This window comes from Ammospiza caudacuta, chromosome 8 (genome assembly GCF_027887145.1).
Source record: "Ammospiza caudacuta isolate bAmmCau1 chromosome 8, bAmmCau1.pri, whole genome shotgun sequence".
Taxonomy (NCBI): Eukaryota; Metazoa; Chordata; class Aves; order Passeriformes; family Passerellidae; genus Ammospiza; species Ammospiza caudacuta.
This window is the reverse complement of record NC_080600.1, coordinates 14,525,128-14,545,443: the sequence shown is the minus strand read 5'-3', so window position 1 is coordinate 14,545,443 and position 20,316 is coordinate 14,525,128. Positions and strand designations below refer to the sequence as shown.

Genomic DNA, 20,316 nt, shown 5'->3' with positions numbered 1-20,316 from the left:
GGCTCTGATGGGCACAGAGTGTGTTCTGCAGCCTTGGGTGGGCTCCTCTCTGCATCTCAGAGATCAGCTACTGCCTGATAGACCTGTGGTGCTGGAGTAATTGGCAAAAAGCTTAAATTTGTGTGGTGATATTAGAGCCTTTTGAGGCAAACCCAAGAACACTCAAAGGTTTGGCTCTGTCCCTCCATTTCAGGGTTTCATGACAGATGGGAAAGAGTGTATCTTTGGTAAAATAGCAGGTTTTGCTGCAGTGACATTTTATATTGTTTTATCCATTTTCTCCTACACTTAAAATTGGGACTAGTAAGGGATATCTCTCCAGCTCCAGGCATGGGAAGATATGCACACTGCTTGGTGTGCTCCTGTTTACCAAGCAGGAATTTCAAACATACAGTCTGCTGAAAGCCAGCCCTCTGGGCAGCCACAAAAGATTTTAACAATACAGCTGGACCGATACAAAAAGCAAGGTTGTAGACTGTGTGGACCCATTGCCATCACAGTTTTACAATGCAGGACTCAGGGCAAAGGGGTGAGTAAAAATAGCATCAAACCATGTAGGATTCATCCCTCAGCAAGTGTTTGATTTGTATGGAGGAGTGATCACGGGTTTGCAACATGCCAATAAAATGTTTCTGAGCATAACAAAACTTTTCTGAATAGCCTGAACAAAAGTATGGCTGAAACCATGCTTTTAGCCAACAACAGACATATCTCTGAGTAGTCACAGGCCATTCAGGGTCATGCTCTGGCAACTAAAATAACCAGGATATTCACAAGGGATTTGCCAGGCATGTGATCCAGGAAGTGTACAAAAATACCACATATAGGAGTCAAGTATTTTTATTTCAGTCTCCAATTTTCTCACACACACTTCCCCCAAAATTCTGCAGCTCTTTCTTTAGTTTCCTGGATGAATCCTCTCAGGCAGCATGTTTTTACAAGCACAGATGCTACCTTGGAAAAAAAGAAAAGAGGGAAGGGAGCCAAGTGGGTGTTACACTTCAGCTTGGCAGCATCTTGCCAACATGTGCCCCAAAAAAAAAGGAAAAAAGAAAAAAGGACTGCTTTTAGTAATCAAAACTGAATATGAAATCAGTGCAAAAACTAGGACTGTAAAACCTTCAGAGTGTCAGAAGGACTGAAGGAAAGGCCTTGTAGCCAAAATGACATCCCTGACCTACTTGTCTGCGCTGTCACGTACCTGGGTAACCTTTTCTTACCTGTGCCTTCCATCAAACCTCTGACAATTCTGCCATTCATACTTGCTTTCAACTGTAATTTTTTGAGATTGTTTGAAGTGTGAAACCAGAAAGTAAAGCCTCATAACACCATGCTGACAGACCTAAATATAAGTCAGAGACCTTTTCAAGCACTGCTTCTCTGTGGAAAACAATCCATTCAGACCTGGAGTTCCTATTGGAAATTAGGGAGCAGCCTGGTAATTGGATTAGGGTGTGCTTTTATGTGCAGCAGTTACTCGAGAGGAAGTTCCTGCTTTGTTTCATTGATTGCCTGCCTGATCTTTCTGTCAGTAAAAGCCATGCAGGCAGCTGAAAGGGTGAGGATGGATGGAAAATGTGTTATGTAAGATGTGCCTGTTCTCTGAGTGTGATCGGGTGGATACAGGCTCTAAGTGCATCTCCACACAAACTGAAGCATGCTTTGTTAATCTACAGTTTAATTGCTTAAAAGCAATTTCTATCAGTGTACTCCTTACAATCTGGAAGAGCTGCTACTTGCACCAGTCCTGCATAAGTGCCAAAGAAGGGGAAACTTCAGGACATCTGGGGTTGGATATGCGAATTGGAGTCTAGACATTGGAGAGAAAAGGAAGAAACTGTATTTGTCTTCCACATTTCTAGAAGAGGTTTGGAAATACCAGATAAAATTTACAGGTGTGTTCCTGGGAACATGCCAGGCTCAATCATACATGATACAGGAGTTGATGTGGCAGGAATTGCAAGGGCATAACTAAGGGCACAGCAGCGCTGCTCCGAGAGGACTTGCACCCCATTTCTCCAATTTCATCATCCCCATCAAGGAAATTATATGTCCTAGGTGGGCAGGATGAATCCTGTTTTTTTCTGGATGGGCTCCCTCCCATTTTTCTGCTGGAGCTCCCCCCAAGCACACCCTCAGCTGGGAGATGGAGCCATCATCAGTCATGCGACTGTCCCCCGGGGCAACGCCAGCCAAACGATCCTGCTCCTTCCACACATCAATATTCCTGACACCCGTCTTCAAACTTAGGTCATGCATATCCATCTACTTTTCAAAAAGTGTCAGAAGGATACAAATATCCCTTCACTATTTTTAGAGCCATATCAAAAGTATTTATCAGCTTTCTGGCACCTCATCCCATTTGTCATAGTTGATGCTATCTACCAGTTGGCAGTGGAGGATGAGGTGCTCTAGAAATGCAGTGGCGGGTGGATGAAAGTCCATAAGCTGAGACCACAGCGAAGGTGACTCTTGGGAGTTGTTGTGCCTGTTGTCACAGTCAGAAAGAGCCTGTCATGGTCTTCTGAGAGCAGGCAGAGCCCCGGGGCTCACGGGAGCAGCTCATCCCCACCTCGATGTTTCCCCGCCCAAGGGGATGTGGAGGCAGCAGGGAGCTCAGGCTGGGAGCAGGGCTGAGCTGTGAGAGAGGAGGACAGCTGATGTCTGGTGACCACCATGGGCTCTACTGCCCACCAGCCCTCCCACACCACCTGGTGATGCCCAAGGAGTGCTTCCCTCAGCACACACCCTGCCTGTGCATCCCAGCTGCAGCGTGCACGAGGATGGAGCTCAGTCTGTATTACACATAATTTGTACTGCTCATGCAAGGTGGCACGGGAGAAGTGCTGAGAGTCGTGTTTTGCCATGCACACATTGCCAACAGGAAACTCTTCCAGCGCCTCCACAGCACACACCTTGAGGCCTGAGCTCTTCCATGTGCAGGTAACGTGTTCTTGGGCCTCATGCCACAAAACCGGGCTGTTTTCATAGCACTGTTGGTTTTTAGAAGGCAATGTATTCAGGTTGAAACTTTGCCCACATACCATCTGCTTCAGCCTTATCTTCTTTGACAAGAAAGCTGAATATATAATGTCCACTTGGCTTTCCTGGTGTTACATAAGGTTGTGGTTTTTGTGTTAGGTTTGCAGTTTCAGAGCTCCTCAGTGGCTCCTGCAACATGCTCCTGCTCTTGTTTTCAAGTGGAAAATCAGTAACAAAAATCAATACCATCTTCATAGCTATAATGAATGTGACCCACAGGCTTTTTTAGGATGACCACAAGCTTCCATCATATGTCTGAGGCCTATTTGCAAATATTGATTGGTGTTGCAGATTATCTGTAGCCATTTCATATGAAATCTTAAGGTCTTGCAGTTTTGCTCTCTGTGCTCGGTTTGGTATCAAAGGTACAGCTATAAATCACAAGACCCACCCAGACACACTATTGATAGCTAAGGTTGCTGAATTGTGAAAATTAATCGTTTCAGGGGGTTTTTCAGCTGCTTAAGGAGGATGGTTCTCAGTCAGCTCCAAGTGAGGGAAAGCACTGCTTTGGAATCACAGCAGACTGTTTACTTGAAGTTGGGGGAAAAAAGTGGAACCTTCATATGCAAATGTATGGCATTTGGAAATGTCATATAGCCACATCTACATATAAATAAGCTGCTCTGGAGTGCTGCACTAGCCGGGCTGCTTTGATATAGAAATTGCATAGTAGCACACAAAGCAGAAACAGCAGGACGCCGCTTGGTCAAGTTCAGGGAGTTTTGTTCCTTAATCATCACATAACAAAGTTAACTAATAGTGCTGTGTCACTGCAGTGCTAGTGTGGGAAGGGTTGTAAAGAGCTGCTGGTTAGTGAGAATCAAGTCTGTGTGCTGCTGGGGCTGTGCAGCATAAATGGGGTGGTGGTCTGTCTGCTGTGCTCCAAAAGACAGTGCTAAATGTAGATATTCCTCTGGTAACGTCCCTCATAGCCATCCTCTGCAGATCCACACCTGCTTTCTCTGAAGGAGACACAATTTGATTGAAAGAAGCATCTTCTGCTGCTAACATCCACATACTGGGATGGTGTTTCCATCTCTGTTTAATCTGGTATTAAACAGTAAATTGAAACTCTCAGACTTTTTCAGAGAGGACATAGAGAGGACCCCTGACCTGGTTGTTCCTGCCCATATTTTACCCCCTCCAAAACTGGCTCTAATGAGTAGCTGGAGGAGAGGTGGATGGGAGAGAAAACAAGCTGTGGGCTCAGCTGTTGGGAGGAATTTCTCACAGAGGGTGACACCCACTCTGCTCCTGCAGTGCCGTGTGATGGATCCAGCGCTCGCCCCTGTGCCTTCAGGCACACAGCCTAATTGGAGGGAACCTCACAAATCTCAAAACTGACACCAACTCTTCTTCAACACAGAATTACAATAATAATAAGGTTAACTCATCCTCTAAGGGCTCTGTCATGAGCTGCCTAAGGAGATCTTGTGCAAGGAGATAAACTTTATTTCTTTACACTGCTGGTTTCTGAAGGGGGAGGACGCTGCTCCCACAGGGCTGGTGGCATCTCTCTTAGGCAGGAAAATCTGAGTGAAGGGAACGTCAGCAGCTTGCCAAAAACAAAGAGTAGCTGAGTTAGCACGAAGGGGGATTTAATCTATTCTAAGAATGGGGTTAACACAGATTTATTCAATCCTGACACAAAAGAAGGCAGCACAAACTGGCCCCCTTTACCTAGGGCTTTGATAAGCCCACAATACAGCCCTGCATCATTAAATCACAAGCTAGCAATGATTGCAGCTCTCAAGATTGGCCTTGGCAGTGGCTGCCTTAAAGAGCTCTGTTTACTTCATCTACAAAAATGTGGGGAGATGGCTTGGGGACAGGTGACACACAGATGACACGGAGAGCTGGGGACCTCACAGTGGTCCTCTGTGGAGCTGCTGCAGGGAGAGCTCAGTGCATCAGCCTCCCTTGAACATCCTGGAATCAAGTGTGGATTGAGAGGGAGAGCTCAGGGGATCAGCCTCCTCCTGGTGTCCTGGAATCAAGGGTGGAGTGCAGCATCAAAAAGCAGTGACTGCTGCTTTCGGGGTGGCCTTGGTCAGGGTGAGATGCTGAAATGTGGCCGGGAAGCAGAGGAGGTCAGACAAGGTGAGCAGCAGCCTGCCTTGCCTCCTTGAATGAAACAATCACCCCAGGGAGGAGCTCAGCCTACTGTGAGCACCTGGGCATGGAGAAAATGCTGCTTTGGAGCAACACATTAGCCCAATGTGTTTTTTCTCTTCCAAAAACACCCAAGTGGTGTTTTTTCTCTTCCAGTATAGGTTACATTGCTGGGTGTTCCCGTTCAGAGGTGTGAGCAGTGCTTGCTGCCACATACCCACATCACTGTGCAACTTTGGGTTGTATTGCACCTTGTATTGCAATAATTACTTGGTATAACCTTCTTTTACATGCAGGAGCCTTGGAGTTTAGGGGCCTGTACAATCTCTAGGGTAAGGCATCTGTGAATTCAAGGGGACAACAGACACTGCGAAAAACAAGGGTAAAAAAAAAAGTAAAAACCAGTCCTGGTTTAGTTTTGAGTAGACAAATGTTCTTGTTATGTATGCAGGAAAATGATTAACAAGTTGCTTGATTTCAATCACTTTTCTCAAAGAAGGAAGATACATTCACAGATGTTGTAAATAAAAGTGCTTCTTGATTTCCAAAGTTCAGCAACAGCTTTAACATATATAGCATAACCCCCATATATATGCTGACAAGCTGAAAGTATTCTGTTCTCCATTTGAACATCTGGGGATTATTAGTGTCTTAATTCATTGGTTTCTATTATTAATTATGGCAGCAGGCTGAATAATTACGATGCATTGCTGCAAAGACAGAGCACAATATTTTTTTTCGAAGTGCACTAGGACATCTTGCCATCATCTCAAACATAAAAAGCCCTAGATTATTTTTAAAAAGGAAAATGGATTTTATCTTATTCCAGGGAACTGATTTGCATAGGGACATTTAAAATTAATAAATTACTGTGTTCAGCAAGCCTATTTTGTGCCTGAGAAAAGAAGTGAATGTAATTTATTTCACCATGTTCCATTTCTTTTTTCCCCTTGGTGAAGCAGCTAATATGGGAAGGGTATTTTTTTTTGCAGTTTATGTAGAAAAGCTAGCTTCAAGTTTGTACTTGGAGTGGCTGCAGGAGGAATTTAGGCTCAGGCTGCAACATAGTGGTGCCAGACATCTTCAGCTGACATTTGGTGTCTCATTTTCCTCTTGCTCTCAGGGAGAGTGGGCTGGTGAGCTCCCTCTTGAGCAGCAGCAAGCACTTCCTTCGGAATTCTCACTCAACGCCCACCCAAACAGTGATTTTCAGGCGACTTGCTTGCACACATTTCCTTCATTGTGAAGAGGCGCTCTGGAATTGTAAAGGCAGGTTTCAGGAGAAGGGAAGGTGAGGGGTGAAGGTGCCCCCTGGGCTGGCCCTGAGCAGCTGGCAGAGTGCAGGTTTGCCAAGGACAACGTGCCTTGGAGCTGGTCAGCCAAGACCCAGGAGAAAGCTCTATTCTTTCATCAGAGCTGGCTCTGAGCTGGGATTTTTCATGGCAGAAATGAAAGCCTGCCTAAGGACTTCATCCCCAAGCTGCTGTGGGATCTCACTTCCTGTTGGATGCTATTGAAGTACCAGCAAACCTGCTAAAGCAATTCTGCGCTTTCAGAGGGAGCAGCACCGTTACCATCCTTCTCCTGGACCTCTGAACCATTCCTGCAGATGTTCCTGGCCTGAGAAAGTTCCCTTTAACATCCAAAGAGCAGCAGTTGCTGACTCTGTGAAGACTGAAGATGAGTAACATAAATATGCCTAGGCTCATCCACAGGTTCAGATTCTCACCTGTAGTCAATCACCTGCAGCTCTTTCCCAAAATTCAGAGCATCCCTGCCTTTGCTCCACAGGTGGATATTGTCTGCATGTTTGTTTTCATTTCAAACAAGAATTGCACACAAAGTCTCTTTCATGCAGAGCAGAAGAGCTTTCTTAAGAGGGTTCCCAGTGCTGTGCTCTGCAGCATCTCTTTGGGACCTGCCAGGCAGGTATGAGGGGAATATGCTTCCAAAAGAGGTTGAGAATGTTAAAGGCATACATTTGACCCAAAAATCCCTTTTTCCCTTCATGTGTCCTCTGATAATGTGGTGATGTGTAAGGAGTCACTACTTCAATATCAGCAAGAGCTTCCGTCTGCAAATTTGACCGACCTCAGCAGTATTAAAAGATTAAATTATTATGTAAGTCAATTCTCCTTAACCACTTTTTCCAAGGAGATAGGTGTCAAAATAGCTTCTGCTGCACATCGTTCACTGTCTCATCCCTTTCTTGATTAAATATATGTGTCTGTATGTATTTTAAGGCCTTCCCTTGGTCCAGGGATGACTGTACACTAGGTGTTAATATTGTATGTGAGCCAATATTTTCTCATATGGGCATATTATTTCCAAAGCTCCAACATTACCTCCTGTACATCAGCCAAAGTGCTAACATCAGAATTTATGGGCTGTGTATATTCTACTTTGCTTGCTTGAAATCACCTAGAAAGTCTCACTGATTCACACATGAAGAATGACAGATTTATCAGCCCTGCAGAACTAATTGTTAAGTGCCTGGCAGTCAGTTCTTGGATACAAGAATCCTATTTTTGCCTAGATTTTTATTTTAATTTCTCTAAAGTGGATTGTAGGACCTTGTGTCTGGAAAGAATTTTCTGGGCACTCCAGACAGTACTTCATATAATCCTCATCAAGGGCACTAATGGATTTATTCCTTTGTCAGCAGCACCAGTGCACATGTTTGGTTGTGGAACAGAAGGTCCATGCTAGCTCAGATGGGAGCTGGGGACCATTGAGGGCTGCCCAGAGAAGAGTCTGGCTGCCTGGTTTTCACCACTTGCAGAGTCACATCCTACCACCAGGCAGGCTGCTCCAGCTTTTGAATTTCAGCTTTCACTGAAATAGATACCTGGGAATCTGAGTGGTGTACATCCAACTTCCAAAGACTGAAGGAAAGCCATATAGCAAAACCAGAAATTAAAATTAAAATGATACAAAATATATTGGAAATCATTCTTCTGCGCCGTCTTGATGAAAGACAGGAACAGGCACAGATATTAAGGAATTTAGACAAGATAATTTATTGAACATTTCAGAAGACAATCCATCAGGGAAAGCAAGATCACTGAGTGGGTGGTCAGCCACACTGGGTATCTTTTTAAGATCCAGTTTATCCCAGAGAAATAGCTCATCATCTCAGCATCTCCCTGCCATCCAGAGAGGTTGGAGAGCAAGGGTTCAGCTGGGACACTTCTCCAGTGAGAGATGATAAGCTGTTTGAAGCTACACACAGTAGCATCTGGCCCACATGCACTTAAAAATAACGTGTTTTGACTAGTGTGTCTTATTTGATAGGCTATCATGTCATGTGCTGGCACTAACAAGGGATGGGAACAATATGAAATGTCATGTTAGGCTAAAGATGAAAAAAATTCTGCAGAAATGCAAAAGATGTTGGCTTCATCAGAGTGACTTTTTCCATCACAAAAGTGCTTCAAGAAAAAGATTCTTGAGTACAATTGATCTGGAGGGGGAGGATGTATTTCTTTTTTGAAATAAAAAGGACTAGCATTTTGAGAAATGTGCCAGGAATTTCTTTTGTCCAGAGATAGAAGAGAGTGATCCAGTCAGTCCAATCTTTGCAGCTGGCTTCTGCCTCAAATCCTGTCCATCACAAAAAGGTACAAGTCTGTCCTTCTGCCACAAATAAAACTTGCCCACGTTGTTGCCAATAACAATGCAGCAAATGTAGTGTGTGAAGAGGAGCTACTGAATTTAACTTTACTGAAACCTGAGTAACTTTGAAATTGGTCTGTGTTACTGCTTTATGCATACAGATCTGCTGTGCTTGGAAAAAAAAGTGGGTTTGTATTTAGCTTAGCTCTTTGTAGGTGTGAGGTTGGGATGGTAGAGGGGCTCCTTATTGTAGTGATACTGCACAAATTGCATCCAATACTGAATTTATAAATAATCCAAAGGTTTTCTGTCTGGAAGTCTTAATTTCTTTCATTTAGGTTTAATTTTTTTTAAATATGTACAGTTTTTGTTTGCTTCATAACCTCAGCATTGTTTTTATTTATATCCTGTCTTTTTAGAATCAGTTTATAGTTCTTGTTCATGGTGATGTAAACCCTGTGATGCCTTCATAAGAATTAGTATCTCATCAACAGCTGGATTGCTGAAAAGTGCTCAGGTCCTCCCAGAAATAGGAGCAGTCAGTTTTAACATGAAGGGACTTTTAGAGCATGCCTGGGTGTTTGGGTCTCTACACTGGCTCGAAAAAGATGGATTTTATAGTGAGAAAAATAACCTGTTTTGAGGCAGGAAAATTCTCAGTCTGAACGAAATTATGTTTTTATTGTGGTCTGTATGTCAAGTAAACTAAAAATGTGGTTTTTCCGCCTCTCTGCCTTTATATAAATCCCTGACTCTGTTGGAGGAGTCATCAGTCAAAATGAGATATAGATAATTTGTGTCTAAGTTTTGTGGGCTCTTCTGAGACAGGTGACAAGTGTTCCTGTATGAAGTGTTTACCCTATGAAGTGTTTATCCTACAAATGCTAGCAAAGCTTGAGCCATCTCATTTTAGATTCAGTAAAGCATTTTCCATCACAACATTATGTTTAGAGGTGCAATTACAAGTTCTGCATGATCCTGGATTTACTTTAAAGTGTGCTAAAGACCTTGTTAAAGAAAACAACATGTGGATTTCTGCCCTCATGATTGCCAGCCCTACAGCCTACACACAGTGAGGGCATCTGCACGTCCACATAGGTCCTGGTCCCCCTTTCAAGTCCCAGGTGAGTCTGTCCTGAAAGTTAAAATTTCCTCCCATCTTGGAGTGAACTTTTAAAAACAAAAATTAAACCAAAGGATTTCATACCATTTTAATCACACTGCTGGCTGATCTGAGAGAGGAGGGATTCGTGCACTGAGTGGGGGTGCACAGACATGGCAGAGGTACCTCAATACCTGAGAAGGAACAATCAGAGATACACACAAATGTGCATGTGCACACAGAGCAGTCTCCTTCAGAGAGGAAGCAAACTTCCTCTAGTAATGGAGGATTTGAAGGAAATGGCATTATGTTTTCCACCATGGAAAATAAAAGTGTATTAATAAGGATCCCATAGTTCATGCTGCAGTTTCCTGGACAGAAATAGATTGAATGTGGGCCATTAGCAGAGGTCAAGCACACCCAGAACCCAACAGGCACAGTGCATAAGTGATCATTACATGGGTAAGGAGTCCCACAAGCCCTGAGCACATTGAGATCTCTGTGTGTGCCATGGGCAAGTCCCTTGATAGCTGACACATCACACACATTTATTCTGTCTGGGGGGATTTCCAGGACAGATTTGGGCTTGTGTTCAGCATATGTGCATTTGAAGAGATGCACTTATGGTCCAGAGTACAGAGGTCCTGAAAATCCTAAGGATGAGAGAGAAGCTAATGCTGTCAGCAGGGACACAGAGGTTGCCTGTCATTCGCATTTGCTGGGAGCTGCTCCTTGCCTGTTTCCACATAAGGACAATATAACCAACTTTATTTGTGCAAGTGGTTAGAGACTCTTACAACTCTCCTTGGACAGCAGCAACAGAAAAGAAATTCATTATGAAAATCTGGATCCTGGATCTGCTGCACACACTTTTCCCAGAGGTGGGATAATACCTAAGCATGCCTGCTGCTGGCATGACTGGCTTGGAGGCAGAACACAAATTGCAATTGTTTTATAACACTCAGGGACTTCCTTTGGAAGATAAAAAGGCTTCAACTTATTTGCGTGCAAGCTACATTTCCTCAGACATCCATCATGAGATTTATTCTTCTGTTTTTAATTAATCATGGCTAGAAGACACTATCACAGAAAAAGGAATGCTAGCATTGGTTAAATGGAAGAATTTGGCAAAGTTACCCAGATTAATTAATACCTTGGTGGCCCACAAAATTCATGTGAGTTCATGGTGGTGACATTCTGTGTTCCAGCCTGTGAAGTTGAGCCCATACTTGCTTCAAAACTAAATGAAGCCTTCATTTTCCTGGCTGCATGAAGGGATTTCCCAGGATTTGCAGTCTCAGTGACTCTTTAAGTGCTGCAGAAGTAGGCTCAGAATATCAGAGTAGTTTAAAGTGCTGGATGCTGTGGGATGTGGAGGAGGCCACTGGGCTTTAGGGCATGGGTGTGCAGCACTGATGATAAACTTCAGCTCTGGACTCTTGCTCTGCTTCAGCCATAAAATGGTCTTTCTGTACATGTTCTCTGGAATTAAGAAATGTATAATGTGTATTACATGCAAATGTCCAGATTCTCTTTCCCAACCTTGTCTCGGTTTGAGGAGACAGTCTATAAAGTAAAACAGAAATAATCAGGTATTTTGCATGTGCTATTCTGTCATCAGATTTTGAATAGTCACGTTATTTTCTCAGGTGTCTCATTTGCTTTAACTTAACAGGAATTAGAAAGGAGTGAGATAAACCCTTGCAAATCTCACCAACCTGTTTGAAGGGGCAAACCCTTGCTCTTGCTTTGTGTGAACAACATCTTTCACATCTTGCTCTCTTTTTATTTCTTTTCCTTCCTCTCATATGTTGAGTTCTTTCCATCACTTCACCTTATCCTACATGGCCAGGTTAACTTTCTCCTTCACCTGTGTTCACAGAGAATGCAAATAAACTGGAAGAAAGTGCAAGAGGGATCTACATCCCTTGTCCAGAGCATTACAATGGATTCTGCATGCATGGCAAGTGCGAGCACTCCACAAACATGCTGGAACCGTCCTGCAGGTAACCCTTCTCCTACCAGCAAGGGAAGGCTACAGACATGGAAATACTGATTTACAGAAACACTTAATCTGGATCAGCTATGGAAAATAATAGCAACCATGGCCCTTTGTGCTACAAAATCCATCAACTTAAATTATTCAACAAAGTCCCAAAAGTGTATTGAGTTATGAACAATGTTAATTGACTAATTACTAATACTCTAGTAACCTTCAGTTATATTTAGATGTGTTTTTAACAGCCCTTCACAGAGCACTCAGACCTCACGAGGCCCTCCTGAGCCTGAGGGAGAGGAATGCCACCAGTGTGTGTCCCTGCTGGGGCAGGAGTGGTGCTCGTGGGGCAGCTGGCTTCAGCAGGAGGGGATTTTGGAGGAGGTTTGGGCAGGGAGGAGGAATATAGTGAAAGCACTGTGGTGCTCCTGCAGTGAATGCCTCCCTGCACAGGGGCAGATATTGCTTCTCAAGTGCACCCAGTGGCCAGGTGGCTGGAAAAGGACTGTTACACATGAAGCACCATTTTCCTGGGACACTGGAATGGGAGCACAAAGATACACACCAGACTCTCCCTGGGGCAGAACCTCAAACCAGCTTCTCCCAGCTCACACAAACAGCCAGGACACATTTTGCTCTTTGCAGCTTCTGCGTTTTAGGTGCTCCATTCAGCTGAAAAATGTCATTTCCTCAAGGTGCTGGCAGCTGTGGGAATGCAGGGGAGGAAAAGCAAGGAAGCACAAGGCTTAACCCATCAGGGTTAGTGCTCCACTAACACACCTGAGAGGAGCCCAAGCCATCTGTCTCAGTCCCTGACAGTTGCTGCTGCCATTGACCTGGATTTTCACATCTTGCTTGGGCAATTAAGGGGAAACAGGGCAAGAGCTCGAACTGTAAAAGCAAAATCACAGAGCAGAGTGGAGATGTCAGGCTGCAGGAGGGGAGCTGGTGAGCAGTGCAGCAGGCAGCATCGGGGTGGATGGCTGCAGCATCAATAAAGGGGTTTTTTATAGCAACCAGACAAAATGTAAATGATGTATCCACTTTCAGGAACATATAATCACATTTCATATGGAGCCTGGATGATTGCTTATCACCTCCTTAGGGGTAATCTGCATAAGGAACCACAGCTCGATGGCTTTTCACCCTCCCCCATCTCCCCAAAGAAAAGGAGAAATCTAAAGTATGTTGTGCAAGGAACTAAATGGGTTCTCATCACAACGTGCAAGTAGTTCCACTTGAAGCCAGTTATGTCTTGGTCCCCTGGGCCCCTCCTGGCACTCTCACAGTGTTGTTCACTCTCACAGACCTTGGTGACACTGAGGACCACAAGTCTTCCCTCTGAGAGGTTGAGCACTCACTGATACTCTCTCTGTGGGAGTCCATTCTGCAAAAAAAAAAACCCAACATATAAGCTTATGCTTCAGCCACTAAATTTTTTTTCCACATACAATTTTTCCAGTATTCTTTGAAAGCAGCAGGTATAATGAGGAACAAATATGTTTTATTTCAGATGCGATGCCGGCTATACTGGACAACACTGTGAAAAAAAGGACTACAGCGTTTTATATGTGGTTCCAGGTCCAGTACGATTTCAGTATGTCTTAATAGCAGCTGTGATTGGAACCATCCAGATTGCTATCATCTGTGTTGTAGTCCTTTGTATTACAAGGTCAGTATCTCCAGTATTTTACAGTAGAAAGAGAAAATACATTTGTTTTTCCTGCAATGTGCGCTGATTATACTGATTTCTGCAGTGACACTACTGATAAATGCTATTTAATTCACCAACAAACAGAAGATATCATCTGGTCCAGCCAGCAAATGCTCCTTCATTATTATGACTGATTTTTTACTTCCATCTTAATCAAACTTAGGTAGCAATGGTGCCTACAGCAAGTGAAGTTTTCTATTTTGTATTCAGATGCTTGGACAAATATTGTTCATACAAACAGGGGAAATATAAATACAGCAGCTGGATCAACACTTAATAAAACTAATCATATCTCCATCTGGTTTCCTTAAGGGCCCATTCCCTTAGTCCTAATCAGGCAAAGCATACAGACTTTTAAGCCTGTTTGCAGCCCCACTGATTAAATGATTTCATTAGGCTTGAGTGCATGTTCAAAGGCACTGCACATGTTTTAGGGTCTTCCATATATGATGTACTCAGGGTTTTTCTTTAGTGAGGAGCAGAGGGTTGTGTGAATGGAAAAAGCCCCAGGGTAGTTCAGAATGAGAGGGGTAAATGCAATCCTCCCCTCCATGTGCTGCTCTACTCCCCCACTCGACTGTGTTACTGTCTCTGGGAGGGCTTGGGGTAAGTTCTGAAGGTCAAACATCTACAGGCTTCTCCTAGAAATCACAAGGTTAAAGTAATTCAGCTAGCAGCACTGATAAATTCCCTCTTTTAAAAATTATTTTCTTTTTAAAATTAAAAAAAATGTCAGGTATCATACCTCCATATATAATAAAATCTCTATTTCAGTCCCCATGTTGCACTACCTGGCTGGAAGACAAGTGTAGAGCATTTGTTCCAAGAAAAGAATAAAAAAAAATTCATAAATCCTTCTCTGGCCTAAAGGCACAAAACAAAACCTTTTTTAGACAGAGTTCATCACCTGAATGGCAACTACCAAATGAGGCAGTAGATTACAGGAGGTGGTGTTCACAGAGGTAATTCAAACAACCAAAAATACAGCATGTAGTGAGAGAAAGAAAGTAGTGTATTAACTGATAATGGAATAAATGTGTATTGTTTTGTCAAGTGAGTCTAGTTTTGTCACCTTGATGCAGTGAGCAAAGTACTTCATATTGAAGAATGAAGACAGGGAGCTCTGAGTGATCTGGTACTGTAATGCAAATTATGTGTCACACTGTTTTCATACAGAGACAGTACCTTTCCCCCCACATTTTGTAACCAAGTCAATTTATGATCTTTTGACTCTTTTCTGTAATGCATGTAATTACTGCAGAGCATGCTCCATCCCAGCATAATGATTTGAGATACATTTGCAGAACTGTGCTCTTAAGTGGCCTAAGAGAAATGCACGTGACAAGAGAGCGTTGTGGCAGCATATGCATGAGCAATTGAGTTTTTGAAGTTCTCTGCTTTGGAGAACCTGACTGCACTGGTTTGAACTCCACACCCTGAATTCTTGAAAGTATTGAAACCACCTTGCCAGGCTCCTGGGAGAAAGAAGGGAAACTTCACTCAGAGGGCATTGCAGCCAAATTCTTTGCTGCTCATTTCAGTGCAACTTCCGCTAATTAATTAACAAGCAAGTTTGGTGCACTGCATCCATGTGAGCCTCTCCAAACTACCACTGTAATCTCCCAGCTATCATTACTGGTGTTGCTCTTAAAATTTTACCTGTACAGTGGTGCAAATCTCTGGGGGTGTCCTCCGTTGCTGGAAGGCTCTCAGCAAGTCCTGGCTATTTTTGGGGCTATTGTTGCACAGACACTTTAATCTGAATAAACAGGATGCTGACAGCTGAGGTTTGCCCTTGCCCCTTCCTCTGCCTCCTGGGCACTTGGCCCTCCAAGTTGGCACCATCACCATTTCTGTAGCCACACAACCAGCAGAGTCAGAGGATGCACTCAGCTGAAAATGCAACCACAGAAGTGATGATGACTGGGGTTAAAGTGACTTGGTGCTTGGCTACTCATCACTAGTGCCAGCAGTGGGAATAAGTTTCTGAAGTGGAAGAGTAGGGAACTAAAGGCCAAGAAGCACAGCAAGGCACAGTCTGCCCAAGGACTTTTAGCTTAGAGATAAAGCAAAATAAGAAGCAGTGATTAAAGTGAAGGAGGATGGCAAATAATATAGGTATGGCCTAGTGTCATAATGATTCTCAGCAGTTTTCTTTACAGCTTTGCATTTTTAGTGCTTCCCTAATGTTTAGTCACAGCAGCTTATTTATGTGAAGAAATAACTTGATTAAAAATGAATGCATAACGTGTTTTACCTGCTATGAATCACATTGTGAGTAACTCGAGCTCGGGAGCAAAGCTTCAGTGGCGGGAGGGAGGGCAGCCTGTGCTCCAGTACTTGGTTTACATCGATGGAACTGCTGTGCTCATAAATGAATGTACCCCCCACACAGTGCACTACAAAGGACTTTTGATTAAAGAGTTAAGAACCAAGGAAAACCTATCACTCGGTTTTAGCAGATGATTAAGTCTCAAAAGCGGGTTAAACACCAGTGTTCCCCTTAAGAATCCCTGCTGCACTTCAGACACAACCCACCTGTAAATGCTGTAGCATTGTGTGTAAGCAGCCTGGGGCCTTCCCAAGCTCCCAGCCATGGGTAATGCACAATTGAAACATGGGCATTTTTGGTTCAAAGATGCTTTTTCATCATCTTAATTGGAGTAATCTCTACATTTGAATTGATTTCTCTTGAGCTTGAAGCAACGATATAGATACTGTCAGTGTTGGTTTGGGGAAAGTGCCCATGAGATGTTCATCTCCTTGCTTCTAGCTGGAGCAGTTGGTATCCACCATGCACAGCTGCATCCCCTGGGATTGCTGGCCATCCTCATCATCCCCCAGCCACCTGGCCACTCCACATTTCATAGAAAATCAGTCTGGTTGTGCCCACTGTGCCCTGGTTCCCTAACCCTACATTAAATGGCAGAGTGCTGGGGCAAAGCAGGGCTGTAAATCCAGATGCTGGGGGCTCAGGGAGGAGCCCTGGGTGCTGTTGGGGCTGTCTCAGCCCATGCAAGTGTCCCTGCAGAGCCCCAGGAGGCCTGGCTGTGCGGGCTGGGCAGGAGGGGCTGCGCAGGGACAGTGGCCAGGGGATGCTCAGGGAACCAGCCTGTGCTTGCCAACAGCAGCTCCCTGCCTCACTCCCAAAGGCTGATGGCCTTTCCAGGGAGCTCACAGTGAATAATGAGTTTGTCATGAGATCCCAGACCGGCTGAAGTCTGCCTCAGTTCCGTAATGAAAGCTCTGCCCTGACCCCCGAGAGCGCAGGAGAGGCAGCCTGGTTTTTCCTGGAGCAATGAGAGCAGCCTACTTCACTGCTTCCCAGGAAGGAACCAGGCAAAATATAGCCCACAGCCATACAGCTTCTCATGAGGGGGTGGTCCTGGTGGCTTAAAAGTGAAGCAAGTCGGGACAGTCTGACCCATATTTTGCTAGACACTTACATAATTGTATTCCAGCATTTTTAAAAATGTTTCCTAAGTTCTTATGCTCCTGTTTAGCCTTTCAGTTGACGTCACAAAACTATAACATCATTCCATTCAACACGGGGGAAAAAATGACCTTTTTTATTTCTGTTCTGCTCTTAGTTATTGTCACAGAGCTGCAGGCAAGTGCTTTAAGCTCTCACTGCACTGAGGTGGGCTCTCCCAAGTGCATAACCCATAGGGTTTTACCTAATGCTGCTGAAAGCCCTCCTATAACAGAAGAACAAGTCAGCCCCATACAAAGAGAATTTTTTTCCATGCCAGTGTCATCTGGAGTCTTGTGGGGCCTCTTCTCGTGGCACCCCAAGAGTGTTTCAGTCTCTGTTGTGCAGCTGCCCACAGTTTTTACCATAACCACCTTTGGCTTTCAGCTGATTAGAACATCCTGCGGCCTCCACCTGGGATTAAACTTCTCCATGCTTTCTGCCTGAGGGTGCCTTTCCATGAGAGAAAACCAGAAACACACCACTGGCTTTCCATTAGGGAGAAATGTAGCATCCCCACAGCAGGTGAAAGGTTGAAACATGCCCTTGCTGAGGAACACTGGAGGTCCTGAGACACGAGGGGTTTGCCTCTGCAGCTGTCCAAAGGAATTTCAGACTTGGGGCTTTCCAGCACAAGTGCTTTCCACAGCAAGCCAAGCAGCCGTGGCACAGTGCAGGCACCTGTAAGTGCAGTGGCTGTTGGCTCATGGGCTGAGCATGGAGCATTGCCAGGGACACTCAGGGGTCTGCTTGGAAAGGCAGGCCCTGCAGCCACTGTGTAGGCACTTCACAGACCTGGGATGCTGGCCAGGTGAGCATGGGACCATCTTTGCCATGGACCCATGGACCATGGATCTTCCATCTGCACCTCGCCCAAAATAAACCCATTATTTAAAGCTGAACAACGCGGTACTCTTGGGATCATTGCAATGCAGCAGGAGTGTCCAGGGTTCAGGAATCCAAACATCTCCCTTGCTATAATTTTGTTCACAGTATGTGTTTGGGGGTTGAGGTGGGGGTTTTTTGTGGCAGCTGGTTTCATTTCACTGAGGAGGAAGCACATTGAGGGCTGGAGGATGCCGCTCTCGCCCTCGCGTCCCTGCTGCCCCTGCCACCTCTGGAGCAGATGTGTTGCTAAGAGCTGTGTATTCTCACAACTCTCTTTTCCAGGAAATGTCCCAGGAGCAACAGAATCCACAGACAGAAGCAAAACACAGGGCACTACAGTTCAGACAACACAACAAGAGCATCGACAAGGTTAATTTAAAGAGCGCATGTTTCCACAATGGCAAAACTAACTGCAGAGAGCTTGGACTACAAAATACAGTATTATAGACAAAAGATTAAGACAAGATCTACACATGTTGCCTTGCATTTGTGGTAATCTACACCAATGAGAACATGTACTACAGCTATATTTGATTATGTATGGATATATTTGAAATAGTATACATTGTCTTGATGTTTTTCTGTAATGTAAATAAACTATTTATATCACACAATATAGTTTTTTCTTTTTCATGTATTTGTTATATATAATAAATACTCAGTGATGAGAAAAAAAATTGCCTTTCTTAAATTTGCTGTATCTCATAGCTGTGTATAGTCTTGGGATATTGTGTATGGACACTAACAAGTCTCTTTTTTTTTCTTTTTCCAGTTCTAGTGGCAATTTTGAGTCTACTGAACTCAGTAGTAGGGTTTTGAGTTGGTCCAAGATCAGCGACAATTATGGATGTGGGAAAGGTGAAGAATAATTTAACCTACATTGAGGAGGGATAAAATATTTCAGATCCGGAGTCAACTACATTTCATCAGCCTTCTTCTCCCATGCCATCTATCTTTACTCTCCCATAGCTTAGGAAGTCTTTGCCTTCTAAATTAAATCCTAACCGAAGGGGAAATGGAAATTCTCGGTAACCGCAATGAGAGTGTCGGGGGTAACGTTTCCATTTGGGATGGAATTAGGTGTCTGTCAAGGTGAACCCTACAAGAACACTTGGCAGAATCTCCAGCTCTGGTCACTGGAGTGAGTGAAAATTGCTTCTCACTCTTGATTGAAAATTATTAGGTTAAAAAAGTTAATAACATAATAACAGCTGAAATGCCAGTCCCATTTGCACCTCGTGAACATGCAGACATAATTTATTTTTTCAAAGAGAAGGTGAAAAACACTCAGAAAATACCTTATGAATAACTTTATGGGTGACCCTACTCCATTAAATGTAATGAACCCAAATGTTGGCTATACCTCAGGAAAATAAGGGCATGTGTTTTGCCACATCCACATGATGGACAAGATGCAAAGTTATTTCTGTGATAGCTGAAAGTCTCCAAAGCACATCCTTTCCAGAAGGTAATTCTGCTCTGGTTTGTGCTGTGAATTTTGAATACAGCAGAGTGAGACTGCAGGGCAGAGTGGGGTAACATCACTGCTGCTGGATAACATCCCCTGCACTGAGTGCCTGAGCTGAGTAGCAGAACTGAGCTAAAGAGCCCTGTAAGAGCAGTCACTGTGCTGCTCCTCTCCAGAGAGACTTTGCCCAGGCAGAACGTGCCCAAGACAAGAGTTAGGAGTATTTCTCAGTGCCATCACCACGTCAGAGTCAGACCTGGGCTTACCAGGGATGATGTCTCATGAGTGTGTTTCCATTTCCTGCTTCAGCATCCATCTGGTCACTCACAGCAGCCACGACCAAGCCCAGCAGTGACAGCCCACCCGGCCTGGCCGTCACACATGGGTGCAGCAGTACTGCTCCTCTAACATGACTTTGGTCTTCCCCTCCCTACCCCAGCCTGCTTTAAAGTGAATCCATTGCATGATGTTCACACAGTCTCAGTTTTTGTCTTGTTCTGGGTTTCTTGGCTTTTTAAAGGTAATAAAAGGTGATTGGCAAGAGATGCCTCCAGACACCTGGTCTGTGCTGATTGATGGGAGTGGGAGCGGTGCTTGCACAGGCAGAGGGGCAGAGGATGGCACAGGGCAGCTCTCTGGCACTGGGGTGCTGGCCCTGCAGGGACCTCCTGCTCCCTGGAACTGTAGGCTGGGCCAAGGCAGAAGGAGAGGGGGCCATGCAGCCACCCCCGGCTCCTCAGCCCTCAGCCCAGCTCCAATACTGGATCCTTGTTTTCAGATTGGAAGGGTGATAGAGTGGGGCAGGAGTGCACAGTAGAGGCTGAGAGCAGATGTGACCTGGCTGGCTGCACCACAGGGACGTTTCCAGGCTCAAACCCACTGCAGGATACTCCTCCTCCCTGTC

General features: G+C 44.5%; 1 protein-coding gene across 1 annotated transcript in view; it reads left to right on the top strand.

The window, feature by feature from the left end:
• The window catches only part of TMEFF2 (transmembrane protein with EGF like and two follistatin like domains 2), a 125,105-nt gene extending 105,253 nt beyond the window's left edge, over window positions 1-19,852 (top strand). The window contains exons 8-11 of the mRNA XM_058809575.1: window positions 11,757-11,880; window positions 13,384-13,542; window positions 18,227-18,313; window positions 18,717-19,852. Coding sequence (XP_058665558.1) covers window positions 11,757-11,880; window positions 13,384-13,542; window positions 18,227-18,313; window positions 18,717-18,813 — 467 coding nt within the window. The 3' untranslated portion in view covers window positions 18,814-19,852. The remainder of the gene's footprint in view (window positions 1-11,756; window positions 11,881-13,383; window positions 13,543-18,226; window positions 18,314-18,716) is intronic.
• The last annotated feature ends 464 nt before the right edge of the window (window positions 19,853-20,316 follow it).